A 25,624-nucleotide genomic window follows, 5' to 3' on the forward strand; every position below is an offset into this window, starting at 1 on the left:
CTTTTTTTAGGAAAAAAATTGTTTGTACTATATCTGAAGCAGAAGTAAATATAGCTTCCTTTGCTCTTATGTTATCCTATAATCATTGTCATTGCTGTTAAAAATGGTTTCAAACATTTTGTTCTTTATTTTCTATTATTGATAAATAACTTGAAACTTTGTACCTTATCTGAAGCGGGAATAAAAAATTAAACAAGATTGCCTTGCTCTTACTGTATATCACACTATAATCATTGTCATTGCTGTTAAATATGGTTTTAAACATTTTGTTCAGTTTGAATTTCTATCATTAATACATCACTTGAAACTTTTAGGGTTTTGTTTTCATAAAAATCTAAAGTACGCACTTATCACAGTCTACCTCACAAGAAGCTCAAATCCTAGAGTACAGTTTTGGTCACCCATAGTCATTTAGTTCATTTAAAACCTGTGTCAAAAGTTTTGTCTATTTTATTTTTGAAAAATTTGAATGCAGTTATGAATCGAGATTGTCAAATTAAAGACTGAATGGGGCCAGAAAGGCAAAACATGAAACGCAGAAGGCACCTCAATTTATAAACAATTAACTTTTATCAAATTGACGTTTTTGTGCCACTTTTCATGACATATACGTATGATTTACCACCTGCTAAAGATCTAATTTTGGAAATAAATTAAAGTATAAATCTAGTTTTTACTCTTATTATTATTTGTTACTGGTATTTAAAAGTATTTTTTTTAGGATTTTTCTAGATTATGTTCGCATTGTCTCTTTACTTTGCAGATGGTTCATGTTTTGTATTTATTCAAGATTGCAAATCGACAGATTTTCTCTTTTTTTCTACGAGAAATTAAGAATTCTGGATTTTAATAGGCCGTTTACACAAGGGTGTCATTTGGCTATAGGTACAACTTACAAAATGATTTACAAATTTTCTTTCATATTTAAATTTGTGTTCCCTTACAAAAATAGTAAAACAATTGGTGCTAATTATCAAAACGAAAGAAAATGCACGAGGGGTTTTAGTAGTAGTGGTAGTAGTATGAAAATGTTTAAACGCTAATTGCTTAAACGAAGCAGTAGTTGAAAAACTAATTAGAAATACTTTCGTTGGTTCTATTGCTTTTATTAGTACTTTGATCATTGCTGGGACATTTTATATTCATTCATTCATCTTTTTCCTTCATCTTTATGATGGGATTGTTTAAATCAATCAAAGAGGTTTAGAGCTCACATGTAATTGCTAATTGCTTATACGAAGCAGTAGTTGAAAAACTAATTAGAAATACTTTCGTTGGTTCTATTGCTTTTATTAGTACTTTTGATCGTTGCTGGGACATTTTATATTCATTCATTCATTCATCGTTTTCCTTCATCTTTATTGATGGGATTGCTTAAACCAGTCAAAGGTGTAGAGCTCACATGTAAGTGATCTATCAGAAGCTTGGCATCTGATGGCCAGTAGCTAAGAAATAAAAATAAAAGATAAGTTATCTAAATATATACATATTATAGATACATATACACTCGGCCCCTGAGGTTACCATTACGCAAAAGATTAATTTCTGATAATCCTACCTTTCAATCATTCATTTTACCATTTCTATTTTACTTCTGCATTAAGATAGATTAGCCCTCAAGAGATTAATGTTTTTAACTCAAAGGACAAGCAAAGCTAAGATTATTATTTTATCTGATTATCATTTGAACATGCGTAATATGTAAATTACAAGCCTTTGATTATTATTTGGTGAAATTTAGTCTTATTTGGCCATTGCTGATTTTCAGAATAATAATTTAAACCCTAAAAAGTAACTTATTTTATTGCCAGACTCATGCGAAAACCTAAAAAATACAACCATTTATTTGTGTGTTGAAATGTTTATTGATCGATAACTATGTTACCAAATTGCATGACTATTGTCCTTTTAGAAGGATAAACCATAAAATCAAAGATCAAAAAAGCTTTTAGTTAATCTATTGATAAGAAAGAAACATTGACTATTTTCCCATCTTAGACCACTTGCACTAAGATTTCAATGGAAAGCAGCTACTGGCTATTTCAGGATGAAATGGAAAATCATTAATACTAGTGCAGCACTGAGAGATTCCTACTTCAAAAATTATTAAATCCTCTGCACTTGTCATTCCCTTGAGTATCATTTCTTTTCTTTGGCTTGTTTTCGCTAGTGACACAAGCGACTGAAGTTGACTGAATGTTTCCTTCACCTAATCATAAAGGGTTGACTAAAAGATGTGAAATTGATGGTTTTCACGGCGGCCATGTTGGAGGAACTTAACAAAAGAATTGTCAATGAAAAATTTTCTTTTGTTATATCCTCCAACATGGCTGCCATGTCTTTTGTTATTTAATTCTCTTGGGAATGGTTGAAAACCATCAATACTACAGTATGAACACTAAAAGCGCTCAACCTAAATAGTGTTAAATGATGCTTATTCTATTGTTGAATCGGTGCTATTTGATGCTAAATAGTGCAAAGTTTTGCACGGTTTTAGAGTTTGTACTGCAACGCCTTGCTTATGTCTTTATGCTAATATTTCTAGTGTAACCAGGCTAATACCACTAAAGCTATATTTAGCATGCATGAATATCGTGGAATCAAGGGTGGCATGGTGGTAGTTCACTCACGTCTCTCATGTGGGGTCTCTGGTTTGATTCAGGTTTGAAAGCATCACATCTAAGTAGAGTTTGTTAGGTCTCTCCTTGGAATGGAGGGTTTTTCTCTGGGTTCTTCAATTTTCCTTTCTCTGCAAAACCACAATTCGATCTGTGAGTGAGCCATGCCCTGACTTTGATCAGTCCAGAGGTTGTTTCAGGGTTTGATCTGTAAGTGAGCCATGCCCTGATTTTGATCAGCCTAGAGGTTGTTTCAGGGTTTGATCTGCAAGTGAGGCATGCCCTGACTTTGATCAGCCCAGAGGTTGTTTCAGGGTTCGATCTGTAAGTGAGCCATTGATATGGGTATTGATAAATTTGAAGGATTGAGACTTGAACAAAGAAACTTATTCTCAAGGGAATGGAATAAAATATGAGAAAGGAAAACATTGCTTATAATTGTTTTTATATTATTAATTCTTTTCAGTCTAAAGAGAAAGGAGATGTATTATACAAACAAGTGTACGAATACTTAAACCTGGAGGAATGTGAATATTTTGGGCTTCATTACTATGACAAAACTGATAATCTGGTAAGAACATCCTGTCCATTCCCATTTATTCTTATTTCACAAAAACTGCAGCTTTGTTGAAGCTGGAGCTTACTTTATGCCCTTGGATTTTCTTATTCACATTAAAATAAAAATTTTTTTACTAATTAATTTATTTTTGCATTATTTAGTTCTGGCTGGACCAGCAGAAGCCAATCAACAAACAAATACATGGTAATAAAAAACTACACTTTTATAAGTCTAAAATAGTATGTTGGTACTTCTTGAATGGCTACTAGTGAATTGTATTTGACGTGTAATGTTTTTGATACGTTAGAGTAGTCTTTATATTCCCGTCAAATATTGACATCTAAACCTCAAATTTTATTGATACCCTGAAACAACCTTTGGCCTGATTAAAGTCAGGGCATGGCTAATTCACAGATTGAACCCTGAAACAACCTCTGGGCTTATCTAAGTCAGGGCACAGCTAATTCACAGATTGAACCCAGAAACAACCTCTGGGCTGATCTAAGTCAGGGCATGGCTAATTTAAAGATCAAACCCTGAAACAACCTCTGGGCTGATCTACTGATCAACTCACAGATCGAACCATGAACCATCCTCTGGGCTGATCAAATTAGGACATGGATAATTAACAGATCAAACCCTGAAACAACCTCTGGGCTGATCAAAGTCAGGGCATGGCTAATTCACAGATCAAATTGGAATTTAGAATGTTAAGTTTTAGAGAGGGAGTAAATCAGGAGAACCTGGAGAAAAACCCTCAAATAAAGGGAAAACCCCAATGAACTCTACTCAGGAATCAAAGCTGAGACCCCAGAGGTGAGAGGCGAGTGCAGTACCACTACGTTACGCTGCCCTTGATTCTTTCATTGATTATTTATTTATTTATGGTAACATTTAATTTTTCTCCTTTAGACATGAGCAAGGTTCTGCTGAGATTTAGTGTCAAATTCTATGCTCCAGACCCTTCAATGTTACAAGAGGAGTATACAAGGTATGTACTACCAGTATATAGAGTGATGCACAATGCATTGTCTATTGGATCACAGATTGAAAAAAAATTCACATTCTATAAAAACCTGAAACAACCTCTTGGCTGTTCAAAGTCAGTCCACAGCTAACTTGCAGATTGAATTGGAATTTAGCATGTTGAGTTGTTTGCAGATTCCCTGCTATCAGAGTCTCTCCTCTCTCTCCCTTCTTTTAGGGGGAGGGAGGAGGGAAACTCTGCCGATGTAGAGCATTTCCTTTGATACACTGCCATCCATGACCATGGATGAACAAAATCAGTTTTAAAACCGGTATAACGTCCTACATTGGCAGAGTCTATTTTTCTCACTCTACCAAAACAAAAGGAAAATAGGCTCTGCTAGCAGGGAATTTGAATAGGGTGGAAAACTAGAGAACCTGGAGAAAAACCCTCAATCAAGGAGGAAACCTACAGTAACAAAATAATGCTGGGTCCAGAAATGTAACAAGAGACCCCAGAGGTGAGGGTCAAGCATACTACTGCTACACCACTCTTGATTCACAAGATCATCCAAGGTTAATCAGAAAGAAAATGTGTTGCAAATTTTAAATTATTGTTTAGTTTGTCGATGTCATTTTTGGTTAAATTGCTTTTCTCTTCTAGATACATGTTTGCTCTTCAAGTAAAAAGAGATCTCTTAAGTGGAAGGTTAGTATTCAAAAAAAAATCACGACTTTTTTTGTTCTCTACAAAAATGTTTTCTGGCTTAACATGACTGGAAAATTGTCAAGGCAAGGCAAAGATTTGACCTTACAAATTCCAGGTCTGGCCAGATATAGATGTTGTCTAAATACTTAAACATTTTTTTAGCCCTGTAACAAATAGTATCAACTTGTGCTAATGTCAATATTTTTCACTAGATTAAAGTGTTCAGAGAGTACAGCTGCATTATTAGCATCATATATCGTTCAAGGTAAGCATATATTACAAGAAATGTTTTATTTCCAGTTGAGCATGTACAGTGCTTCCACACACTCACAATCATCTTTATAATGAAGTAGGTTTTGGTGGATGTTAATCAAGCCATTTCCATGACATTCTATAGGCAAGTGAACTTGCTTATAGAATGTCACGGAAATGCCTTGAACTTCTAACAATGTCGTGGCAACAATTTTATTGACACCATCAAAACCCTATTTTGTCATGATTTTTGAGAAACACTGTAAGATAAATAGATGCTGAAACAAGATACTAATTCAATGTTTGTGGTATTCCCATTTTATTGGTTATTTATATTCCATGGACCTTAATCTCATGGTGTCATATTTATTCGCATGAGAAAAAGAACCTTTGTGTGTAACCTCATCCTAAAGCATTTGAATGCAAAGCATCCAAGAGAAAATCTATTGTTTTTGTCAACATGACTGTCGTGTGATAAAGGCTCTTTACATGTCAGCAGTTCTTTTTTAGAAGACTTTGTTTTATCAGATCTTAACTATTGTCTTGTTTTAAGGGGAACTTGGAGACTTTGACTCGCTGACTTGTCGTCCAGGATATCTTGCTGAATTCCAGTTTTTTCCAGAACAGGTAAATTGGTTTTACAATTCATTGTTGTTTTAGGTTATTAGATATTACTACGCTGTGCTATACCATACCACAACAAAATATATGACATCCCAACCTACACCATACCACACCATGCTACACCCCGTCCCATACCATATCCCACCATGCTACACCCTATCCCATACCATACCCCACACAACACCCCCCACACAGCACCCACACAGCACCACACCACATGACATCATACTACACTTAACACCTTAATACTGTACTACAGCACACCACACCAGCCCACATCACTATATGCCACACAAAACTACTTTGTATAGTAACTAAAATATCACACCACAAATGCACCACTTTACACACTCTATATTAACCATACTCCACACCAGACCACACCACACCAAACTACACATACCAACATACTAGACTACACCATGCTACACTGCATCAATTCCTCCATAACAAACCATACTCCACTCCACACGACATTACACTGTGTCTTATGTGAGCGTTTTACTTTCATTCAGAATGTAGACTCGGAAGCAAAAATTGCAGAGTTCCACAAACAGCACAAGTAAGTTCGTTAATAATACAACTTTTTCCATGAGAATTTAAACTGCTTACAATGAAATACATTGTGTAAATAGACCAGAAAGCCTCTAGATTCCCTATTTATTGCTTACACTACCTAATCTTCTAATTGTGCCCTCATTTTCCAGGGGATTTAGTCCATCAGATTGTGATTATAATCTTCTGGATGTGGCTCGGCGACTAGAAATGTACGGTATAATACTCTATCCAGCAAGGGTAAGTAGTATCTGTGTGACTTTATTATCTTACTTATCAGGGTGGCTGTATATTCACCTTTCTCTTTCTACCTGCTTTAAAGAGTTGTGAGGTACCTGGTTGTGGACCACAAGTTCACACCTGTGAAAATTATGGGGAAATGGCTGAAAAGACATTTAGATTTTCATCGATTTTTATTAATTTCTGGAAGTGAAAGATTCAGAAAAAATTTCGATGTGTTGAAATATCATGTTTTTATTTTTCCAGGATAAAGATAATGTAGAACTCGATCTTGCAGCTGCAAACATGGGCATACTTGTGTTCCAGTCTGGCGCAAAAATCAATACCCTATCATGGTAATTACTATCAATGATAATCATCATCATAATGGCCTCACAAAACTCCGTGTCACCAATTCCTTGTCTGTGTCATTCACTCTCTAGAGCTTTGTTAGCCCATTTTTTTGGATGTGACTTAACTTTAACAGGCTTTTAATAAACGCAGTCAAGTGCTGCTAAAAAGGTGTCTTTGATAGCAGGGTTTGTGTGTTATCAAGTGGGGTTTGACTTCTTGTATATTATTATTACCTTAACTTGATAGTTTCAATTTACAGTGTAGCAGTGTCGAATTAGTGTTAGCTCTGTTTTGTATTTGCAGGGCAAAAATCAGAAAGCTAAGCTTCAAAAGAAAAAGATTCCTCATTAAACTCCATCCTGAAATATTCGTAAGAAAAAAATTGATACTTTTTCTGGTGTTGCTGTTGTTGTTGTCACTATTGCTTTGGTTGATGCTGTTGCTGTTACTGTTATTGTTCTTGTCGCAGTTATTGAAGCAGTTTCTGTTGCTGCTGCTCCTATTGTTGTTGCTTTTGTTGTTGTAGTCGTTTATGCTGCAATTTGTTGCAGATATTTATACAGGGAAATATTTCAAGGCTCTTTTCCTTTCTCCTTATTTTGGATGTAGGGTCATTATAAAGATGTGGTAGAGTTCCAGATGGGTAGTAGAGACGCATGCAAAAGCTTCTGGAAAGTTGCCATTTCAACACATGCATTTTTCAGGTAGGAAAAAAATTATCAGTATATCCTCATCCAGAATATATCAATACCTAGTCTTAACCCCCTTAATAATCATAATATATACCTAGTCCTTATCCCCTCAATAATCAGTCCTGTTGGTATGGCTCCATCTCTCTCTATTAAAATTTGGGGTCTCAGATTCAGTCATTCATTCATTCATTCATTCGTTTATTTATATATATATTTATCCATTTATTTATCTATTTATTTATCCATTTATTTATTTATCCATTTATTTATTTATCCATTTATTTATTTATCCATTTATTTATTTATCTATTTATCCATTTATTTATTTATTCATTAATTCATAAATTCAATAAATTCATTCATTCATCCATTTATTCATTCATTCATTCCTCACTCCACAAAACCCATATGCTTAAATTTTGATTCCATCTGTAATTAACACTTTCTCTGACTTGATTAGTTCAGGGATTGTTTCAAGGTTCGATAACATTATTTTGTGTTTATAATGCCTATTCATTGTATTTCAGACAATCACAGAGTCAAAGTCCACCAAAACACAGACCCAAAGTGTTCAGTAGAGGGTCCTCCTACAGATTTAGTGGTCGAACACAAAAACAGATCATTGAATCTACCATGGAAAACTCCAGACAGCAACTAGCTTTTAACAGGTCAGATACTCTTCATTTTTCTACACCCCCATCCCCCACCCTCCCCCCCCCCCCCCCCTGTTCGCTCTGCTGGGATCTGCAAACACCCTACCCCAAGTTTGTTACAGGGTGGGCATGGGTGTCATGTCATGCTATGCTAACGTGTAGTTCCAGAAAATATCCATACCAACATCACAGAGGGAATTTGTAAAAGAGCCCCCCTACCCCTACGAACTTCAAATTTTCTTCCATATAAACTCTGTATTTTTGTTCTTTCTCTGACCCTCCGTCCCCTCCAGAATTTCCAATTTCCTCCGTGGGTGGGATATGAATATTTCTGGAACTACACAATGTGCCATGGAAATGTCTGAGTTGGCAGAATAATGAGAATTGCAACAAGAATTTAGAATTTAAATTGTGTTATTGCATTGATTGGTTTGTTGTACCAAAAAATCTTTACTATTTACGTAACATTTTATAACAAATTATACTATCAAATTTACTCTCAAAGAACCCAGAGCTTAAAAACCCCAAACAGAAACAACACACCTCGCACAAGCCAATCTACAGCCAAACCTTATGGAGGATTTGGTGATGCTGAAACAAGAGTAGTGGAATCTGCCCCAGTACGACCAGATGAAGATCAACATACAACAGATACACCAGAACTGCAAATAGAGGGTCTGCCACTGGAGAATGGAATGGATGCAATGGAAGAGGAATCTGATCATGAAGAACTACATGAACCTGGGTCGGTAATCAAGGTACAGTCAGCTGAAAACCCTGATGAGGATATCCCACTAAAAGACCTTGATCATGAACCAGACATGATGAGAGATGAGTCATCAGTATCATCCGTGTCGCAACAAGACTTGGAATGGCAAGAAGAAGTCATAAGTGAGCTTCCTCCTCAGAATGAAATTCAACATATGGCCCCTAATGAAGATAGGAACAGGGACATTATACTGCCACCGGGTGCCATCGAAATTGAGTGCAAACCACAACCAAGACCACCGACTCCTATTGAAGTTGATGGAGTGGAATCACCTCCCCCACCCTTCCCCAATGAGGAAGTGGAAGACGAAGAAATTGCATCCAAAGAATTTAGGCCAGTAGAATTAGCGCGTGATGAACAGGAAGAATTTCCTACACCTCCCATGGAAACATTGCCGTCACCACCACCAGAACTCCTTCGTGATAGCCCGGATCCTGACAGGTAGTACCTTAACTTAAATCATTCCAAAGAGTTTGTTCATAGTTATTAAACAATAGACCAATCCTGGCTATGCTTGAGTGTCCACCCAAACAATGGGAAGTTTTCCAAAGGAATACAGAATGTCTGACCAATAAACTCGAATTCATAAATTTTTTTATAGTTATCGAGTTTTTTCTTAATGTACCTTTAGAATGCATTAATTCTAAGACCAACATTTAAAATTTCCAGAAATCTATGTCTGTTACATGCTGTACATCTAAAACACATTTTAGCTTGTCCTACTTTGCAACAATAACTAGGGAGTAGAGCAAAGACTGTGGGATCTTGCCTTCATGGACTAATAATTTATGTAGACTAGTTGTCTGCATCACATTAGCTGTTCACTCGTGCCTTGTTCCTGGGGGTTTGGCAATGGCCTTCATAGCTGCCATCTAGGTTTCCTTGTGAATTTCCAGCTGTTAACTAATATTTCCTGGGCAACTAAATGGATTGTCTGTAGTAGCAAAGTATAAACTCAATTAGACTAGACCTAGACTTGATTATGGCTAAATTTTATTGAGATACTGTTACTGATATCCTAGGATGGATGAGGAACCCAACAACATGCCTGTTGTGCAAACAAATGGTTACCATGAACAGAAAAGCCACGAGCCTCTCCAGATAACATGCACAAGTGTAGTCAAAGTACAAAATGGAGAAGTGTCACAGCATGGAAAAGGTACAGAGTCTGACTCTGAACTTCAGTGATTCCTGGGTGGATAAAAAGGGTCTACAAAGTATATATGCTGTATGTGAATACTGCAGTAATAGTAAGCAATATGACCCCCAAATTGGTGCCGGTAGGGTGTTGGTAGGATATTAGGTTATTGGTAGGATATTGGTAGATTATTGGTAGGATATCAATAGGTCATTGGTATGAAGTCGTAAGACACACCAATTTTGGGGTCATATTGTTTGCTATTACCCAATACACAGGAAATAAATACAGTTTTGTATGACAAATTTTGCAGTTTTGACAAGTTAAAGTTAAAGTCATAAATTGTAACTGAACTGTTAATTATAATTAATCATTATCCTGTGTCCTTGAGTGGTAAGCTATCCTCTAATTCCCAAAAGGAGATTGTCAATTATGCAGAGACAGACACATGATTGCAGTTGAAAAGTCTGCTAGCATTGAAAAAATCGTACTTTTGATGCACAGATTTCCAAAAGTTAATTCAATTTATACTCTTTTATGACTTATATTTTAACAGCTTTTACATTTTTGATCATTTCATTTTATTATATATTATGAAACAACTGCACAATTATTACTATCGTATATGGAACAAGAAACAATTGTGTAGAAATAATTCTTTTTGAGCAAATATTAATAATTTTAGCTCTAGTTTCACTCTAACTAGACTAACCATCGGTTTTGATGAAGACTTTTAAAAGAGATAATCCATAGATTTTATGAATTATTATATTAGATAATTATATACATGGTAAGTAGTTATAGAGAAGATTTTGTGTGTTTTGGAAGCATATGGTTTTACTTTGACACCAGTGCTCAAATGTTACAGTTCCCTTGCTTTTAAAATTTTGAAAATATTGGAAAAATTGGTTAAAATTTGACTTCTATAAAAATCTTAGTGGGTAGCTCAGTGGGGAAAGGGCTCTGATGTCTCACCATTGAAGCATGGGGATATATTGTCATGTTGTGCAAAAGTTGAGTGTACACTGGGGGTTTTCCCTGTGCTTTGAGGGTTTTCCTCTGGATCCTCTCATTTTCCTCTCTCTGCAAAATTTAAAATTTTGATTGGATACTCAGAATGGAAAGTGTGGAATGTTGCCAGTTTCCTGCATTTTGATTGACTGACAGTCTGTTGAATTTTGTCATGGCAACTATGTTGTTATAGTAACCATACATTCCCATACACACAAAATCTTCCTTGTAAGTTAATGAAAAAAAGTAGAGGGTGTCAATGGCACCTTAAAAATCATATCAAATGTGACTTTATAAATAGTGAACATAGCATGTATTATTCTTCAATGGAGTAAATATGTTATTGGATATCATTAGAGTATAGTATGACGATAAAGTTTACCCAGATTTCCGTTACTGTTTCTGTTTTAAATTTCTAAATTAAAGGTCAAAACATGTAGGAAAAATTGTATTTAGAGGGTATTAATGCTTTAATACGAGTCATGGGCCGAGAGATATATATTCACATAACTAGTAAAAAAGCAATAGGTTGTGAATAGAATTCAACCGATTCCTAATTACTAACACATATAAAAATATGCTTAATAACAAAATATGTTAATAGTCATAAATGGTGACGACATGAAATGAATTACTACTAAACACGACATAATATCAAGCTACTCTTCATGGAGGACATTTATCCCACTTATATAGAAAAATAATTACCCTCCAAGTAACCTCACACTTTTAATGCAAAATTTTAAAAAAACTTTTCTTCATGTAGTAAACTTGAAGTTATTTGAGTTAAATTTAACATACTCCTGCATTTACCTGAAAATATTCTTAAAATATACAACACTCTTTATATACAGTAATAAAATCTTTTTCACTTATTAATACTCTGTTGTTTGAAATCTTATTTCCAACCTTGAAAAATGTGTAACTATAATATTAATATTAATATAATGATATGTATATGTGTGGCTTTGTTGTTAACCATAAGCTGACAGTTATTATGCTGGTGTTGTCAACTATCTTTTCACTAATTGCTGTTCATTTGTGATTTTTGTTCTTGTCTTTAACCATGAATGCAGTTAATGCTGTCATAATGCCTTCTGTGTCTATATCTACCTCGCATTTCTTGTCTGTAACGACGATTTAATTTGTTGTGGACGTTATGTTGGTTGAATATCCTACTACTCATTCACACTGTCTGTCTGGCATAAGCCCTGAATTAACTTTTCCCTTTTGAAGACAAAACGATACCTTCACAATATCTTCATACTTTATCGATTTTATTTTTCACTTTCCAATTTCCTTTCATTTTAATTTATTTAAAGTACATATTGGTGTTTTCTTAATTATTTTTTTTCCAAAATCATTTTTAAAAACCACAAGAAAATGATAACCTTAATAAAAATTTGTTTAATATTCCTAGGCCAATTAAATTTCTTTAAACTAATGAGTTATAAAGGCAATTATTAAAATGAATTCAGTTGTAATCTTGCTAATTCATAACCAATAAAGCCATATGGTTTGTTCCCAGACACCTGATAATTAAATCTGTCTTAATTGGCTAAAAGTTTATACAATTAAGAGTCTGTTTCTATTCATTAGCAAAGATAATAAAAGCTGTATTCTGATTGGTTGATATTTTTAATCTTGGGTTTAGGCCAATCCTATAGTCTGAGTGAAACCGTCTGAGTACTTCCTGATTGGCTGAAAAATGAAGAAGTTTACATATTATAGGCATGACCAATAGGTATAAATCTTTTTTCGTAATTAAGTTTTTCCTGATTGGCTAAAGTGAGATTAACATTGATGAAGTCATTCTTAGGACAATCCAGTCCAATATGAATCTAAGCTTGATCCTGATTGGCTAAAAGACTCCAATATGTTTGATATAATTATAGAACTGTATGCATAATGCATGTATTTTTTATGTTCCAATAGAATAATAATTCAGTCCTATAAAAATTCAGCTCAATTCTGATTGGCTGGTTAAACATGAGTATTTTTTCCTCTAAATGATAGGCCCATAAACCTGTCGTATCAGAATGCAAAACTGCATCCTGATTGGCTAAAAACCACAAATATTTTTGTTATATCATCCTCATGATAATAAAATACATCATTTTTTCATGGTTGCTGTAGAAGCACCAGGTGTTCCACAAGATGCCACCTTTACTCATAAAATGACTCGTAAATAATTGATAACTTTAATAAGATTGATATTTGCATAAGAGTGTGCTCATCGTTGTTTGTTTATTTTAATAACTTTACTGAAATAAAACTTTGTCCGGTTTTGCTTAACTTGAAATGGAATTTAAAAAATTGTTACAATTTAAAAAGCAAAAAATGTATTTTTAAGTGAGTTTAATGTTTTACAGTTTCGTTCCATCTGTAGAACTAAAACTACAACCATAGGAATAGTTGGAGATAAAAAAGCTGATTCCAATGAGATATAATCTAGTCAAATACCCTACATTATTCATACATCAAACATCTTGTCCCAACACGTGCTTCCAGCTGATGTACCTGTTGTTACTCTCTTTGTATCAAAACTATGTCAACCATCCAAAGAATTTCCACAATAACCACAGTTCTGTTCCCTTAATGCTCAATTTACACCACAAAGGGAAATGTTTACATTCATTCATAAGAATCCTTTGTCTAGAGGATGCTTCAATCAAACATTAATTAAGCTCAACTACTTGACATGAGATTGTGGTTTCACTTTTGGTTTTCATATGTCAAGAACAATATGTTTGTTCTACTCAAAAGATTTACTTTCACATTCATGTTTTCCTATCTTATACATGTACATAACTTAATTTCCTTCCTTTAAGCTGAAACTCCCTTGATAAGAACCAGCTTTAACTATCAACAATAATTTTTTTTTCTGAGTTTCTTTCAGCTAGAGACGAATGACAAATCATATCTATACTACTTCCTAGCATATAAATAATTTCATCATATATAATTTAGATATTCTTTCATTTTGAAATAGAAATATATGCTTGGTATATTTCTATCATAGTGATATCTTAGTTAGATCTTAGTTAGAACAGTTAGATTTTCATACCAGCACTAGATCATTGATAATTTGATCAGGAGATGATACTATTTATATCTGATTACCTGAAGTGGTTATTCACATATGTCCGTTAATTCCTGCCTGCCATTGACTTGTCATGTTAGCCCCACTATTGACTATCTATTGTATATATTTTATCTGTTGACTTCAGCTCAGACAGGAGTAGCTCCCTTGCTGTGTCTTGCTATGCATGACAAATGCCACACTAGAAATATTATGATACATCTTTATTGCATGTTATTTATAGAGTTGATTTTATTTTTTGACCCCTCCACTCTCCTTACACTCCCTCTCTACTTCTCTGTTCTTTCCTACAAAATATTTGACTTGCAATGCTATTTTTACTGATCAGAGTTTGATATCTAAAACTAAAATTCAATGCCCTATTCAAATTTTCATATCATAGCTTTCATGTGAGCTTTCCATATACCTAAGGTCAAAAATGATAATCTTTCACAAGGTTTCTTTTACAGGAAAGGAGTTGTCAGGAAATAGCTTCATTTCCCTCTACACATGCCCACACTTTTTCCCATGAGTTTTAACCTTATCTTGTGTGTTTTTCAGGGAGTTCAGGTTCCCGTCATAGCACAGATGATGATGCAGAGCAGCGGGATGGGCATGACAATGTTTTTGAAGAACAAGTGTCACCAATGTTCCGTAGCGATACTGAGGCTTCACCTCCAGCTTCGCCAATTCTGGTGACAGCATTGAAATCAGAACAGACCTTATCTAAGGTGGGTAAAGGTACATACTCTGCAAAATGATAAACAAGGTGGTAGTGACAAAAGATACCCGAGTGGAAGGTGGTATGACAAAAGATGTCTGAGGGGGAGGTGGTAGTGACAAAAGATGTCTGAGGGGAGGTGGTAGTGACAAAAGATACCCGAGTGGGAGGTGGTAGTGACAAAAGATGTCTGAGGGGGAGGTGGTAGTGACAAGATACCTGAGTTGAAGTTGGTAGTGACAAAATATACCTGAGGGGAAGATGGTAGTGACAAAAGGCTGAGAGGTAGTGACAAAAGATACCTGAGGGGGAGGTGGTAATAACAAAACATTCTGCAGGGGGAGTTGTGAGTAAAGAATGAATATTGGGTAAAACAATATCCTACTAATTAGTGGTGGTAGTTAATTTTTTTTTTCTCTCTACAGTCAGGTTCTGGAGCAGCTTATACCATCGCAAAAGAGCTTCTGAACACAGAAAGAACGTAAGAATAAATGAAAAGAAATGAATGAATGGAAAACCTAAATAGATAAATGAATGAAAATGAATGTATGAAAGGAAAAAATAGAATAATCAGAATCTATATTTACTTAATTTTGGTTTTGTTTCAGTTATGTAAAGGACTTGGAAGTAATAACCATCGTAAGTCATTATACTTTATAGCGTGATTTGTTTATTCCGTCATTATAATCATCAATAGCTAATTATAAACATACATACTACTATAATACATCTCTGGTCATAATATGATGACATTTTCCCTCCTTTGACCCAACCCCTCCTTTCCCCAGAGAAATCAGAATTAATTCAGCTATTGTCCAGGGGGGGACATTCCAACCCAGGGGGAGGGGGAGGGCAAAAAACTAAATGCAATAACCAAGAACTGCTGGTAGATATAGCATGCCTCGACCACGTATATCATAGCATATCCATCGTTAATAAGTTTAAATTATAATTGATATTTTGATTTAAACAAAAATTAATTGTATTTAGTCATTCAGAGAAGTCGTCAGTCCTCCAGGAGTTCTTCCAGATTCTTCCAAGAACCTGCTATTTTCAACCATTGATCCTATCTATGATTTCCATTGCACTTTCCTGGCTGAATTAGAAGAAAGAATGGCTTTATGGTAAGAAAATTATAAGACTTTAGCAAGGGCAGACCAGGGGAGAGGGGGTGGTGTGGTATGGATGGCTAGTCACCCCACCCCCTTGGGGTTGAAAAATAATAAGAACAAAGGAAATGGTAGAATCCAAAAAGTACACTATGGGCGCTTTCCATTACATCAAACCAACCAGTCTGAACGGCCAGCTGATTGGCCGAGTTCTAAAAACTTATGAAAACTGATGAGTACCATTTAAAAACTGGCCGTCGGACTGGTTGGTTTGACTTAATGGAAAGCGCCCTATGTCATGCCTTTCTAGGTGACAGTCATCCAACTTAAAATCGTTATGGATCGATCTACTTCTGCTTTAGAGAAAAAAACAGTTTAGTTTTATCTACATCATTATATAATTCATTTTTTTCCATAATTCAGGGATGAAAGAATTGCAGAGAATGCCAAGCCACCAATATTTGGAGACCTGATGCTTAGCAATATGAAACAGATAAAAGTAAGCAGATGATGACTGATATTAATGTATAGTTCCAGAAATCATCCACAGAGGAATTTGGAATTTCCGAAGAGTAGGGGGGTCAGACAAAGAACAAAAATTACAGAGTTTGTATGGAAGAAAATTGGAATCTCTGGGGGGTAGGGGGGTGTCTTAAGAAAATTCCTCTGTGAGGGGGGTATGGATAATTCTTGGAACTACACAATGTGGGATATCGTTACTAATCATGATAATGTTGTTTCCACAGCGATATGTTGCACACCTTAAACGACATGATCAGGTGATGCTTAACTTGGAAACTGCTACCAAAAAGAACAAACAGTTTGATAGCATCTACAAGGAATTTGAGGTATGTAAGGATGGATACTCATAGAGCAGTTTTCGTATGACCGTGAAAAGCTCACGGCACGAACACGGTCATGACACAGCAAGTGATACGTCAGACCAATCACATTGCACGAGAATTTACTCTCCATCCAATCAAATACCCGGAACACGGCATAAACACGGCGCAGACACCGTTACGCCAAGGTCAAGGCACTTTTAGACCAATCATATTGCGCATGAAAAAAATCAGCCAATTAAAATTCTAGAAAGGATCACGGTCACAGCACGTCACGCTTACGGCACTGAGCTTTTCACAGTCATATGAAAACTGCTCTAAGTCACAGTATATACAGTGGCATCTGTTGAAACGACTACAGTGAGCAAGTTTGTGTTGTATTGATTGTCATTTTCATCCGGGACAACGACAGTTTCACTATTTTTTCTTTTTCTTTTCACACCCCAGACTCAAAAGGTGTGCTATCTCCCTCTGAATGCATTCCTTGTCAAACCATCTCAGAGACTTCTTCACTACAAATTTCTGCTTGAAAGTAAGTTGTTCCAAGCAAGTTAGTTTACTCCATTCTTCTAGCCAATTGCACACACACTGCACACAACCCCTGTTAAAGTAAATTACTCACTATGTTGTGAGCAATAATGTTCCATTTCAGACCATGTGTCATTCATTCCCTTGAGTATTGTTTCTGCATTTCACTGGACTCAAAAGACATGTGTACCAAAGTAAATAAGGGTTAGAATGCTCTGAAATCCAAAACATATTCCAGTAGACCCTAGCTATTAAACATAGTTTGTTGTAAAACATGATCATCTGTGTGAGTGTAGTCTTGAGAAAGACTGTTGTTGGTGTTGACTTACATTTTGACAACCTGAGCGGAAGTCAAAACTGAACTCACTGGACTCTGAAGATGACTTCCACTCAGGTTGTCGAAACGTCAGTCATCACCAAAATCCAAAATAACAGTCTTTCTCAAGACTACACTCACCTGGACGATCACATTTCACAGCAAACTTCAACACCTGGGTTCAAACCATTTACTCTTAAACATTACCAATCTTAAATTAATTTATTCCACTTTGATTTTCTCAACAGGACTATTAAAGTTTTGTCCAAGTACTAACCCAGATTATAAAGACTTGCAAGGTATGACTATGTATAACTTATATGTATCCCGATTTATGTATTCACAAGGGTTTTCATTGAGGGTCAGGGATCGGAGAATTCTCCAGTAGCCCAGCAAAATTCTCTGACTTAAACTACCATTAATAGCTTAGGAATGTGAAAAAATGTTCACTTGGTCTCCAGGACTCTCCGGTAGTTAATGATATTCTCCTATTATGTTAGGGTTTTCATTAAGGGCCTGGGACAGTTGAATGTTCTGGTAACTTAGCAAAATACTTCGTCTTCAACTACCAATAATAGCTTGGTAATTCATAAAATGATCACTTGTTCCTGGACTCTCCAGGGATTCCTCTCCAGTAGTTAATGGTATTCTTCTATTATTTTGACAAAAACCCTGATTCACTCCATGGCCAAACTACACAATCCTTATGCTTGCTTGTTTGCTTGCTTGTTTGTTTTTAGCTGCCTTAGTAGAACTGGGAAATGCAGTCAGAGAAACAGATGAAACCATGAAAAAACTGGTATTATACCAAGTTTGCTGCTCATTGTCATTATTATTAGAATTTATAATCACTCATTACCATATATTATTATCAATTATGTTAATATTTATCATCACTGATTATTATGACCATTCCTGTTCTCTACCAATTATGGTTTTTGCCTAGTAAGTTTTCTTAAGTTTCTTTCTATTTTCTCCCCTCCACAAAAAAAAAACTCCTAAATATGTATAAATGGATTTAGTGGAAGAAGACTAACGCTGGCAACCACTGCTTTTCCCACTCCCCCTCCCATGCACATTAATTTGTTACTGTCGATTAATAGCAACATTTATTTTATGGCACCAAAAAAATCATATCAAATTTATTGACTAATAATTATACACTTTGTAAATAGGAAAATGTTCAAAAACTGATAGAGCTACAGAGGGACTTGATAGGTGTCGAAGGTCTTGTGCAGCAAGGAAGGGTAAGTTACTTATTACCACATTCAAATTATATAATACTTACTTTTATCTGAACAACAAATCATTGGTTGAAGATTATCCCTAAAATATTTCCCATGCTCCCATTTTTTGTTTTCTCCACTTCTCATCCATTTATTTATCTTTTAGGACTTTATCAGGGAAGGTTGTCTGCAGAGAATAGCCAGGAAAGGACCACAGCCTAGGATGTTTTTCCTGGTAATAATATATCATTTGTTTTTCTGAAGCAGTTCATTTAAAGTGCACATGAACCCTTCGACAATACTTTCAGTACTGATTCTACACGAAGTAAATAGTTGAATGGTAAAATATTTCTTGATTTGAGTGATGCGTTTCTAAGTTATGAAGGTTTATACTTCCAATATGCTAATGAGTGTGACGTCTATTAAGGCTTAATCAAATATACAAAATCGAACTGGTTCATAGAAGCAGTATTTAAAAAGCATCATTATTTTACTCATGGTTTACATGAAAGCTATTTACAATTTTTATTTTCAAAATGGCCAGCATTTAGTATTACTAGTTACAACAAAAACACTCAAATACCTTACCTGACGTCACCATCATTAACATATTGGAAGTATAAACCTTCATAACTTAAAGACGCATCACTCAAATCAAGAAATATTTTACCAATCAACTATTTACTTTATGCAGAATCAGTACTGAAAGTATTGTCGAAGGGTTCATGTGCACTTTAAGTAGAGGTTGTCTAAATGTGTTTTCTCTCTGCCTCAGTTTTCAGATCTTCTACTGTACACTTGTAAAGGAGTTACTGTGACAAATCAGTTCAGGGTTCAAGGACAGATTCCTCTTCACACTGTTAAGGTACAAAACCATTCATAAATTCGTTACTTCTCTTAGTAGCTGCTAGCTGTTTAAATATGTATTTGAATACTCCATGGCAAATCCAAGGGGATTCAGACCCCATGTCATACCTGAGCTTGAATTGATTGTTTAACCCTAAAATTTCGTTTCGCCACAGGTTTGAAATAAATCTTGTTGAAGCATACCTTTGGACCCCCTCAATATTTAGATTCCCCCTTGAAAATTTTATTATTTGAAATTTCTGGATCCACGCTTAACTTAACAGATCAAAAACGGTTTTCCATGTTTGATACTCTGATCAAAACACGCGGGATGTTGAGAGAACACGTGAGGAGCATAGGAAATCATGACGCATAGTGGAGTGGCTTCCAGCTTCTCAAGTGTTCTCCCAACATCTCAAATGTTTTGATCAGAGTATCAAACACAGAAAACTGTTTTTGATTTGTTTTATAAAATAACAGGTGCGCAAAAAGATGGAAGAAACCCAAAGCCTAAGTAAATTCTCCCTACATGCTGTCTTTTTCAAACTGACCAATGAGCGCGCGCGATAGATTAAAATCTGACAGTTGCAATATACGTGCGCTCTAAAATGACGATAGCATGTTTTGATACTCTCATCAAACATGGTTTTCGACCAATCATAGCGTGCGTAGTATCCCAATTATTTTATAAATTGCTATCAAAGGCAGAGCTATCACTTTGATAGATACTGTGAAATAAAATCTCATCGAAAGAACTCACCAACAAAGGATGTGTGTATTCGTATTTTTGTATAATTAGGTTGAGGATGTTGGCCCAGATCTGCATGGACTGTACCCATTTACCATAACCTACTCTAACAAACACATGGTGGTCGCTGCTCAGTCGGAAGAAGAAAAATACAAGTGGTTAGAGGTGAGTAGCAGTACAGTAATGTTTATTTCTGTGTAGCCATGGTTACTGTTGTATACTGACGTCAAATGATTTTTTATCCCCCAGGATCTTAATTCTGTCGTCAGGCATGCAAAAGAAATGGTATGTGGCTTTGTCTCCCATCCATCCATCTATCTATCCCATCCATTTACTTCCATCAGTCCCCTACCTTTATCCATCCATCTTCTCTTCTATACACATAAATTTGTCCCCTTCCTTCATCCATTCCTCCATCCATCCATTCCTTTGCATCCATTCATCCATCAAACCTACCACCTACCCTCCCATCCCTGCATCTATCCAACTTGCATCCATCCACCCGCCATTTCACTTAACTATCCATTCATCCAACTCCCACACCAAGATAATACATGTTATGCAAATATATTCTATCAATCCATCTTGCACCATCAACCATCATCCATCCTTCTATCCATCCATTCATCCATCCATCCACCCATCCATCCATCCGTCCATCCATCCATCCATCCATCCGTCCATCCGTCCATCCATCCATCCATCCACTCATCCACTCATCCATCCATCCATCCATCTATCCATCTATCCATCCACCTACCCACTCATCCTTCCATCCATCCATCCATCTATTTATTCATTCATTCATCTATCCCTAAGATAATGCTTGTTACAGTGTGTTTTTGTGTATTGACAGGCTACCTGCAGTCAGTGTATGTATAACAGAGCACACCACATGTTCAAATCACCAGATGGAAGGAACACTAAGTACTTCTGTGAGGAATGCTATATCCTGGTCGATGAAGATGGTATGAACAACAAAGTATTTTTTCTTTCAAATATTTTTATTCCCATTATTTTTTACCTTTCAAAAAATTTATAGTTCACATTAATTTTTCTCTTTCAAAAGTTTATAATTAATAATATTTTTTTCCTTTCAAATCATAATTCACTACAAGTTCATCCCAAAACTCACCTGATTTTATCCCGCTTCTTCACTTGACCAAATTTTATTCATTCATTCATTTTTTTATTTTCTTTCCTAGAACCTATCATGGATGTCCTAAGTGGACAGACTGGTACTTATCTTGAACGTAGGTTTCTTTTACCGCTTTTACCGCTTTTTAACTCGTGGATACGCGAGGCGTAGAAACGAGTTATTGTGAGGGGTCTGAATATGCAAATGTGTCACTCACTAAGATGTTAGCAGGTCGATAATTAAGCGTTTATCGATCGTCTTACGTCATCTGATTACGAACGTTACACGACACTAACAAGCCACAAACGTTTCATTAGATTTCAAAACGAGAGTCATGGAGTCTTGAAGAAAGTTTGGCTATTTTTGTCATCCAAATAAGCCGTTCTGAATAAAACGTAGATGACCCAAACTCAACAAAATAACAAAGAACTAAACAAAGTAGGTGTTAAAAGGAAACGACTAATCATCTTACCAGCTAAACTGAGTATTTAAGATATGAAATCGAGCGACTTTGAAAGCTTCGAAATGTCAACAAGCATAAGTACACGGGGAGCCCAATCTCTGGAAAATGCAACTAGCATCCACGAGTTCGCCAAAGGGCGGTTTGATTTAATGTTTTTACCATTTAAAGGCAACATTTCATTCCCTTGAACATTATTTTTCCCTTACTGGAAATTCTAAGAGTTATGTCCATTAATAGTTATTGATAATAATTTCCCATTAATCCGTCAGATAATAAAAACCTTTACAATGGAGATAACCAAAATGGCGATAATCGATATAAAATACTTCCCCTCCCCACCCCTGTGACAATACATCGAAGCAGCTCTGGTGATGATGGCTCAGATGATGAGGCTACATCCACAAGTCCTGTGTCGAGTCTGGATAGACGACATGCTCACTCCAATACCATGTCTACCCGTCGTGTGTGTTGGCACAGGAATACTAGTATTAGTATGAGTGAACACGCTCTCTCTGTACGGGTAAGTCAACCATAAGACCAACACTACCCTCACTTGCATTTTTTCTTTCACCAGAATCACATGAGCGGGGATCTTCTTCGCAAGTTCAAGACCGGGAATCGTTGGCAGAAATTATGGGTTGTTTTTACCAATTTCTGTCTGTTTTTCTACAAGACACACCAGGTATTCACGTGATTGTTGCCATGGCAGTAGCTTTATTTAGCTCGTTTTAATTAGTTTCTCTTTTTTTTTCAGGACGATTTTCCTCTAGCGAGTCTGCCTCTCATTGGGTATTTAGTCGACCTTCCTGCACCAGTAAGTATTCATAAAATGCAATTCGCGTGTGGGATACCTGTGGTGATGTGACTGATTGGTTCCCACTGGACCAATCGCAAAGCGTAATATTCGTAAGAGCCCAACCAATCATGTTGCTCGACAACGTGGTGATGTCACGCGCCAAGTCTTACAAACATGCCGGCTGTGACGTCACATGCAAGCTAAGAGTTTTTATCGGATTTCAGTCATTCAAACCTATGGATTTTTCTCTCCCAGGCCGACCAGATAGACAAGGGCTTGGTCTTCAAACTTCAATATAAGAGTCACGTGTACTTCTTCAGAGCGGACAACGAATACTCATTCCACAGGTATATTAGGCTCATGTCAAACTTCGAGCTTCAAATGAACCGAACCTAATGACATCAAAGAAGACCGCCTTGTGATTCATTGTGTCAATTAGGTTCGGCTCATGTGAAGTTTGACGTTTGACCTGAGCGTAAGAGCTCCGTTAGAGCGCTTTTGACGCTTATAATCTTACCCAGACCCGGGAATGTCATGGAGGTACATGTGTACATATTTCCACAACAAAATGTAATCTGTTTATTTCTTTTCTGGCTGCTATACCCATTTTCACAGTTACATGATCCAGACAACCAGTTATAATTCGAGTCAACTGGGTTTTTGGCTTTCGTCGATCAAATTTCCAATCTTTTTTTTTTTTTTTTTGATCGACGGAAGCCAAAAACCCCAGACGTCTTGCGCTGTGTTGGTCACGTAATTATCCAACTGGGTGTAAAATGTCACCCCACTCTCTTGCGCACAAGGTTGCCACTTACAATATCAAGACTACATTAACACCTGGTTATCTCGTTGTAGATGGATGGAAGTGATCTCCAGCGCGACTCAGAGCTCGACAAGATCGCGAATCTTCAGCCGCATGGAGAGCAATGATCCTTAATTCGATGGAATTATTGTACATTGAGCAGCGAGAGCCGCTCCATAAATTTTATAATCGCCTTGAATATTGCAAAGTACTCCAAAATGTATAGAATTTTCTAAGTTTTCTGGTGGAATGCCTAGCGAATCTAGAGTAGTTATGCGAAGAAATAACGTATTTTTCCCTTTCAATATAATAGGATCACAATTTGATTACTCGGGCCCCTTGTTTAGATAGCCCGAATGCATTGAAATGTTTTAGTGCTGTTTATGCAAGGGAGCCCGAGTGAACGTCATTGACGTAAGACCGATCTTGTTCAGGAAGCGCTTTGCGCGCACCGTTTAATTAATTTCCCATAATTGCAATAATCAATAATGTATTTGTAAAAAAAGTATAGAATATAAGGGCTTCGTTTAGTCAATAACGTGGAAAAAAGATTTCGGAATTATGTAGAAGAAAACCAATCAAATGATGCTATTTCATTTTAAAAAGAATTTATGTCTTTATATGACACAGTACGTAATGGGGTAATATTACGCTAATAAGGCTCAGCTTGCACCGCGATACAAATTCTGTTACTAGAACAGCTAAACATTATCTTTCCCAGATCTCGCCTTGGTCTCCGCCAAGAAGCGCGGAAGGGCCTGGTTGAACCCGAGAACCCAAACCATGAACAAGGTTTCCGGTTCCGATTTCATTGATTTGGCGCCTATTGGTTACTGTATTAGCCAATCAGGAAAAAGTGTCAGCTGTTTTCGCCCAAAGGCCTTTTTTTCTTGGTAGAGACAAAAATAGGCCTTTTCCGAATTGAATTAACTACTTCATTGTGGTCTAACTTGGATACAAACTTAAGTATGATGAATGAAAGTTGCCTTGTACTCAAGCTAGACCTCAATGCAACATGATCGCTATCGCAGGAAAGGTCTATGAATGCGGGCTCTGTGAGAATGAGATTAATTTACCAGGGTCAGTACATGCAGTACATGTTTATGCCGTATTAAAACCAGAATCTCCAGAGAGATTTCTTCGGCCAGATGTTGAGTAAAACCTTTTAAATGATTCTGTGAACAATCGTGACTTTTTCGAGTTATCGTTAGGAAGTCGTAACATGGTCGGATAATGCTCGTCACTCTATCGTGAAATTTCAATTCAAACAGTGGCATTCGATGTAGTTATTTTACTGAATATACTGGCATTCTACCCTGAAATTCAGGCATTTTTAACAAATTAAAGTTTAACTGGAATGACCTCATTTAACTGGGAATTTATTTAGTTTCAACTCAGTTGAGTCAGTAAGTCAGTACCGAAGGAAGGAAGGAAGGAAGGAAGGAAGCTTCTTTATTTTGCCACGGTAAAAACATCAGTCGATTGCCTAAAAATATTTAAAAGTAAAGATTTACGATTAAAAAGCTAGTTACTGTTTTACATGTTTGCCGTGGAGCCCTTAGTTACAACTTTTCTTACTGTACAAACTATCAATTTCCTTTTTAAATTTTCGTACTGACTTGACCTCTTTTATATTTAACGGTAGGTCATTCCACAATTTTGCCCCACTATAGCTGAATGATCGTTTTAGATATTCAGTGTGTGGCTTAGGTATTGACAGTTTATGATCATGATTTCGAAGGTTGTATTTAGTATGGTAGTCGGAGAAAAGGTTTTGTAAGTAAACTGGTGTACGTCCCTGCATCGTCTTAAACATTAGTAGGGCTTTTTGTTTTTTACGACGAACTGCAAGTGTATCCCAGTTTAATTGGTCAAGGAGATGGCTAGA

At 36.1% G+C, this 25,624-nt stretch overlaps 1 protein-coding gene and 1 long non-coding RNA gene across 2 annotated transcripts in view; one reads left to right on the forward strand and one right to left on the reverse strand.

The window, feature by feature from the left end:
- LOC116291639 (FERM, ARHGEF and pleckstrin domain-containing protein 2) overlaps positions 1-25,275 on the forward strand; it is a 28,267-nt gene extending 2,992 nt beyond the window's left edge. The window contains exons 2-36 of the mRNA XM_031698826.2: positions 3,085-3,189; positions 3,339-3,381; positions 4,090-4,168; positions 4,808-4,852; positions 5,065-5,117; positions 5,658-5,731; positions 6,244-6,290; positions 6,436-6,523; positions 6,770-6,858; positions 7,160-7,226; positions 7,466-7,560; positions 8,076-8,216; positions 8,707-9,411; positions 9,993-10,129; positions 14,763-14,932; positions 15,348-15,403; positions 15,531-15,561; positions 15,913-16,046; positions 16,455-16,530; positions 16,778-16,879; positions 17,321-17,405; positions 17,966-18,016; positions 18,458-18,516; positions 18,893-18,964; positions 19,110-19,178; positions 19,719-19,808; positions 20,589-20,702; positions 20,787-20,822; positions 21,394-21,505; positions 21,743-21,790; positions 22,408-22,658; positions 22,713-22,820; positions 22,893-22,952; positions 23,190-23,281; positions 23,790-25,275. Coding sequence (XP_031554686.1) covers positions 3,085-3,189; positions 3,339-3,381; positions 4,090-4,168; positions 4,808-4,852; positions 5,065-5,117; positions 5,658-5,731; positions 6,244-6,290; positions 6,436-6,523; positions 6,770-6,858; positions 7,160-7,226; positions 7,466-7,560; positions 8,076-8,216; positions 8,707-9,411; positions 9,993-10,129; positions 14,763-14,932; positions 15,348-15,403; positions 15,531-15,561; positions 15,913-16,046; positions 16,455-16,530; positions 16,778-16,879; positions 17,321-17,405; positions 17,966-18,016; positions 18,458-18,516; positions 18,893-18,964; positions 19,110-19,178; positions 19,719-19,808; positions 20,589-20,702; positions 20,787-20,822; positions 21,394-21,505; positions 21,743-21,790; positions 22,408-22,658; positions 22,713-22,820; positions 22,893-22,952; positions 23,190-23,281; positions 23,790-23,871 — 3,666 coding nt within the window. The 3' untranslated portion in view covers positions 23,872-25,275. The remainder of the gene's footprint in view (positions 1-3,084; positions 3,190-3,338; positions 3,382-4,089; positions 4,169-4,807; positions 4,853-5,064; positions 5,118-5,657; positions 5,732-6,243; positions 6,291-6,435; positions 6,524-6,769; positions 6,859-7,159; positions 7,227-7,465; positions 7,561-8,075; positions 8,217-8,706; positions 9,412-9,992; positions 10,130-14,762; positions 14,933-15,347; positions 15,404-15,530; positions 15,562-15,912; positions 16,047-16,454; positions 16,531-16,777; positions 16,880-17,320; positions 17,406-17,965; positions 18,017-18,457; positions 18,517-18,892; positions 18,965-19,109; positions 19,179-19,718; positions 19,809-20,588; positions 20,703-20,786; positions 20,823-21,393; positions 21,506-21,742; positions 21,791-22,407; positions 22,659-22,712; positions 22,821-22,892; positions 22,953-23,189; positions 23,282-23,789) is intronic.
- On the reverse strand, positions 9,626-14,336 carry LOC116291640 (uncharacterized). The gene is made up of 2 exons (XR_004196601.2): positions 14,243-14,336; positions 9,626-9,904 (listed from the first exon to the last, which is right to left on the reverse strand). It is a non-coding gene; the product is annotated as an uncharacterized LOC116291640 (long non-coding RNA).
- Positions 25,276-25,624: the final 349 nt, after the last annotated feature.

The sequence above is a fragment of the Actinia tenebrosa genome, unplaced genomic scaffold (genome assembly GCF_029948245.1).
Source record: "Actinia tenebrosa isolate PJP-AT-01 unplaced genomic scaffold, QUT_ActTen_1.0 PGA_scaffold0__85_contigs__length_37466705, whole genome shotgun sequence".
NCBI classification, from domain to species: Eukaryota; Metazoa; Cnidaria; class Anthozoa; order Actiniaria; family Actiniidae; genus Actinia; species Actinia tenebrosa.